We start from the raw sequence: 5,646 nt of genomic DNA, 5'->3' as shown, positions 1-5,646 counted from the left end.
ATCCACAGGCAGGACAAGTGTGAGAAGCCACTCCTGGGATCCAGGGCCCCTCCTCCAGCGACCCTGCCTCCTCCCTTTGACCCTCTCTGCCAGACTTCCGGACTTCGGGGTGTCCCATTCCCCACCCAGAGGCAGGGGAGGCTGGGGGGTTGGGTAGGGGTCAGGGGCTGGGTGAGGGCTGCCCAGGACCAGGGTGGGCTGGGGGGCCGTTAAGATGTGGAGCTCTGCCCAGCTGAGGGGGGCTCCGTGGAGGCAGACGCAGTGTGTGCCCGGCTGGGGGGAGTATGGGCAGGCCCACAGCCACGTGGTGAAGGATGAACATTCGGGGCACCCCGGACCTCGGGCAGCCCAGTGACAACCTCAGCAGTGGCAGCGAGCGGGAGCGGATTCGACAGCGCATGAAGATGGTCATCGGGCAGCTGGAGGGCATTCTGCGGGAGCTCAAGGAGGTGGCCAAGGAGCTTCGGGAGGTGAGTGAGGGGTGAGCATCGGGCAGGAAGACAGACCCTCCACCCGCCTTCCCGGGCTTGCCCCAAAATGTACCCACACGTGTGTCGGCGTGTGTCTGTGCCCAGCGCCCTGTGTGCATGTGTGTCACTCAGCGGGGTCCCTCCATTCTTGGTCTCCCTTCCCCCAAATCTCTGTTGCAGAAACTGGAAGCACCTGGCATTGCTGAGGCTGCTTGGGCTCAGTGGTCTGTAGTTCAGTGGTTAGCTCTGAGAGAGTCAAGGGTCGAATCCACCACAGCCTCTGAGCAGGGAGCTCTCTTCTGGAGCCTAGACAGACCGTTAACCCCACGGCCTGACTCCCAGACTGCCCCTGGTCACAAACCCCCACCTGAACCCTCTACAAGAGAGTGGAGATGGCTCTACTGGGCAATCCGCACCGCTCAAAGCCCAACTCAGTGTGTTGTCTTGGCACCCTTTGATCCGAGAACTAGAAGCAGTGGCTCTCAACGTGTGGGTCGTGACCCCTTTGGGGGTCGAACGACCCTTTCACAGGGGTTGCCCAATTCATAATAGTAGCACAATGACAGTGATGAAGTAGCAATGATAATAATTTTATGGTTGGGGGGTCACCACAACATGAGGAACTGTATTAAAGGGTCGAGACATTAGGAAGGTTGAGAACCACTGAACTAAAGACTGCTATGCCCTCCCTGGCCCAGGCTGCAGGGGGCCTGGAGCTGCTGGTGGGTGTCAGAGTTCCCTGTGTACGGTAGCAGGGACAGGCATCTTCCCTCAGAGGACGAGTCCCCATCCTATCATTCTGGAGGCTTTTGCCAAGACTGAAAAGTCACTGAGAGATGCTGGGTCGGCGCGGGCCCCTCTCTGTCTCTCTGAGTGGAGCCTGGTTTAATTACTGCTTCCCACTTTGCCGGAGTAATGAGGTACACATGTCCTCGGCCCTGCCCCCTGGGCTGTGTTCGAGCCCAAAATGCATGACCAGCGTTCTGAGCCACTGGCCTGAATTTGCCCACTGGGTGTCATTATGCCAGCCAGGTGGGCTTTAGGCAAATTTCCACTCCTTGTAACCAGGGCCCCTGCAGAGATGGCAGGGAGTGTGATTGAGCTCGAGTTATGGGCCCAAGCTCTCCCCTGCCAGCTGTGCAAGGTGGATAGGGGCTCCAGGAGGGCCGAGGAGGCTGGTGTGAAGGTGGGCATCAACTCCAGGCTGGTGAAAAAGCATTCCAGCCTGACCCAAGCCCCAGGGGACCCAGGGTGTCGGGAGGGAACCATGTTCAGAGTGGGCTGTGCTGAGGCAGGAGCGGAGGGTGGGCAGGGTCACCTCTGGAAACCAGCCAGAAAGCCCTTCCTCCGCAGGTCGGAATGGCTGTGGCTGCAGAGAATGAGAGGTCATGGCTGGCCAGGGTCAGGCCGAGCCCGTTAGAGCAGCAGTCCAGTGTGGAAGTCAAAAGACAGAAGCCTCTGAGAAACCCCTCCCCTTCCAACCTCACACCCTCACACTTCTAAACAAAGGACTATAACTTGCCCCTCCTTGCTCCTCAACCACCAAGACACACACACACACACACACACACACACACACACACACACACACACACTTACACTTGATTTCAGATGCTCTGGAGTCCTGTCAGGCCATGGGAGCTGTCCAAGGTCTCCGCCTTGGTCAGGGGCATTACACTTAGGCCAACCACAGCAGACTCAGAAGCGAGCTGAAGAAATGCCCGTATTCATGCTCAACCTGGTGACAGCTTGGCTACAGCTCAGATCTTGCTCAATAGGGCACCTGGCAGGCCTTGTCTCCCTCCCCAGCATAGCCAGCCAGTCCCAGGGGGAAAGCAACTCACAGGTCACCCAGGCCAGCCCTACCCATTGTCCACTAAGTAAACAGAGACGGGGGTGGTGGGGGGGGTGAATGTCCCCTAGGTCCGATGGAATGTAGGCTTCTGGTTACTAATGGAGATGGGGGTTAGCAGCTGAGCTGATGCCCACCCTGACTTTAGGTTGTCAGCGTCCCTCTAAAGTGCTTAAGGATCCCTTAAGCAGAGGCTGTGATGGTGGGGGGTGGGGGGGGTTGCCCTGTAGGGGTGAAGCAGGACTTATTTGCCGATCGCTCAGATGCCCCCCTCCTCCGTGCACACTCACGCCCACTCCCATGCCCCTCATAGCACAGCTTCCTGTTCACAGCCATGCCAGCCCAGGGGCCTGAGCCAGGACAGAGTGAACCGAATCCCTTCCCCCCACACACCCTGTAGGCCATGTGCCTCCACCCGAGACTTTGGCAGGTTGCTACGGCAACCAGAGTCTACCCCGTATGCCACCCGTCCGCCCGCTGCCAATGGCACCCAGCTGGGAGGGGGGGGCAGGCCTTAGTGTTCCCCTACCCCCCAGGCAGGGTCTGGACATGAGGTGATGAGCAGGGAGCAGTTCAGACACAGGGCAGGCATGGCTCTGGGAGGCCCAGGCAGGAGAATGAGAGGCTGGAGCTGGGGCACCAGGCTCTGGCTTGGGGCGAAGGCTTGCCTCGGCCCTGCTCCTGGTGAGCTGTGAGCTTGGCTGTTCAGTCTCATGGAGATTGCAAAGCTGGCCCTGCCTGGTGTCCCAGAATGGGTGTGAGGAGACACAAGGTCCAGAAAAGGGGGCAGTTACCTGCTCCCGAGTCACACACATCTCCTAGCCTTCAGCTCAGGGCCCAGCAGCCAGGATCTTGTCTCAGGAGGGAAAAGTACTTAGATGAAGAGCCCAGCCTCTGGGGAACAGCACAGACAGCTGGCTGCGTGAGGGCTGGGCCACCAGAGAGAAAAGGTATACCTTGGTCCCTCTTCATCCTCCCCCTCCCCTCCCCCATCACCCCCCAGGACACCACTGGCATGACAGACCCTCCCATCTGCTTGGGCAGGCCGCTGGATATTCACAGAAGGACCACAGTGCCTCCCTTCCCAGCCCCCGAGCCTGAGTTCACTCATCTTTGAAAAGGGAATAAGGATGATTTGCATCTCGTGGTGACTTTACACAGATTTTGTAAGAGCCTGGCATACAGTAAGGGGGCCAGAGCCTACTCACACCCTTAGGTGGTTTAAGTTTCCCTCTGTTATCCCACTTCCACCCTCCCAGTCCCTGCCATAGCTCTGTCCCCTGCTCCCTGGGTACGAAGAAGCAGGTCTTGTCTCAGGAGTGGGGAAAGGACCGAGTGAGGTGAGCAGCGGCAAAGTGCTCTGCATGCCAAAGTGGCACTGCAGAGGGATGCGACAGCGAATCCGTAGTTAGCTCTCATCTCTCCTGTGCTCCCCAATACTCCAGGGTCGCAGCCCAGTCCCTGCCGGCTCTCTGCCACTGCCCTGGGGTCAATTCCGACTCTGCTCCCTAGGGTTTCCGAGGCTGAAGCTCTTCATGGGTGCAGACAGCCTCGTTTCTCTCCAGAGGAGCAGCTGGTGGATTCACACTGCCCACCTTTTGGTTAGCGGCCCAAGTCTTAGCCTGCTGCAATACCAGGGGTCCTCTCTGCCCCGGCCCCTCGCAACTCCCTGCGAGATGCAGTGCAACCAACAGCAAAGAGCGTGGGCTCTGCAGCCTGATGTCGCAGGGCCATCCATGCCTTAGCTCTGCCCCTTCTTGAGCAGAACGGCATTTCCCCATCTGCAAGACGAGGATGACAACTGTCACCCGTCCCTGCCCCGGGGTTGTTAAGAGAATAGACTGGGGGTGATGACGTTGTTGTTAGTGCCCCTCCAGTTGACTGCCTTCATGACACTCCTGTGTGTGCAGTCATGCCGCTCCATTGGGTCTTCAAGGCTGTGTGATCTTTCAGAAGCAGGCCGCCAGGCCTGCCTTGCTTGCACCCTCTGGGTGGCTCAAACCTCCAACTTTGGGCTAGTGGTCTAGCGCTTCACCTGAGTCCGTGCCACCTAGACATCATGAAGGGAGCTACTGTATGTAAAATACTTAGCACCATCTTGGGTTCCACATATCCCCCACCAAATAAAACCCCACGGCCACAGAGTTGGACCTGACTCATAGCCACCCTGCAGGGCAGAGTAGTAGATCTGCCTGCCAGCGTTTCCCAGGCTGTAAATCTTTCCAGGAGCAGCAAGCTCCATCTCTTTCTCCCAAGGAGCAGTTAGTGGGCTCAAACTGTTGGCCTTGTGATTAGCAACCCAACTCTAACCCACTACGCCTCCATGGCCCTGCCCCACACCTTCACGCAGGGCCTGGCTTTGGGGTGTCACACTGGCCTCCTGGCTATGATCTTAGCCATGAAGGTCGGGACCGAGAACCTGGCTAGCGGGGACCCCTCCATTTCTCTTGTATCAAGTGCCACCTCCCCCCACCCTGCAAAGGAATGGGGGCGGGAATAGGTATAGGGTCTCTAATAAGCTGGTTTTTGAAACAGACCAGAGGGAACAAGCCGAATGGAAATCTGGGGAAAGACCCTGCTGGGTCCTGGGAAGAGCCTGGGCATGGGCTGGCATGTCGGAGAACGGCGCTGAAGCCAGTGCCGCTGGCCTGGTGTGAGCAAGGAGGAGGAAAGCAGGAGGGGACTGGAAAAGAAGGAGTCAGGTGCCATGGGGACGGGGCAGGGAACGGGGACTTGGTCCTGGGTCAGAAGCGCACACGGGCTCTCAGGGAATGTCATGCCTGTGCGTGGCTGTGGTTGGATGCCGCTGAGTTGACTGAGAAGCAGAGTGACACCAGAGGACAGAGGGGGAGTTTCAAGGCTGTAATCGCTACAGAGGGGCAGATGGCCAGCCCTCCCTCCCACAAAGCGTCTGGGGAGGGGTTCGAACTGCCAACCTTTTGGTTAGCAGCCAAGGACTCCATCATTGCTCCACCTAGGGCCCCTTCCTGTGGGTGAGATTTGCTCTCCACTCTTCCATTTCCCACCATCCCAGGTCAAGGGCCTCGGTGCTTGGCTCCCAGATGTTTGAACTGCTTTTGAACCTGGTCCCTGACCTCCCCCTCCTCCTCGGTCTGTGTCTCCCCAAGCTAGCACTCAGAATGGGTTGTGGAGAAGGGGAATCCTGGAGCTGAGCACCTACTAATGGCCCCGTTCCATCTTTGGCTCTGCGCTGGAACAATACTCAAGGACACAGTCACCCATGTTGTCTCGGGACCCCAGGAAGGCAAAGCAGCAGACCCACCCCTCCTCCAGCCTGGGGTAGCAGCAGAAACTCCCTTGCCC

The 5,646-nt window shown here is 58.4% G+C and overlaps 1 protein-coding gene across 2 annotated transcripts in view; it reads left to right on the top strand.

Annotated features, from left to right (window-relative positions):
• The first annotated feature begins 214 nt into the window (after positions 1 to 214).
• Positions 215 to 5,646, top strand: part of INSYN1 (inhibitory synaptic factor 1) — a 12,800-nt gene continuing 7,368 nt past the window's right edge. Inside the window, exon 1 of one of the 2 annotated variants that reach the window (XM_004712027.2) lies at positions 215 to 470. In XM_004712027.2, coding sequence (XP_004712084.1) covers positions 315 to 470 — 156 coding nt within the window. In that variant the 5' untranslated portion in view covers positions 215 to 314. The remainder of the gene's footprint in view (positions 471 to 5,646) is intronic. The other variant, XM_045285820.1, reaches the window with a different exon arrangement.

The sequence above is a fragment of the Echinops telfairi genome, unplaced genomic scaffold, assembly GCF_000313985.2.
Source record: "Echinops telfairi isolate 266 unplaced genomic scaffold, ASM31398v2 ScPeMD7_7475;HRSCAF=8513, whole genome shotgun sequence".
NCBI lineage: Eukaryota > Metazoa > Chordata > Mammalia > Afrosoricida > Tenrecidae > Echinops > Echinops telfairi.
This window is presented reverse-complemented; position numbering and strand designations above follow the sequence as displayed.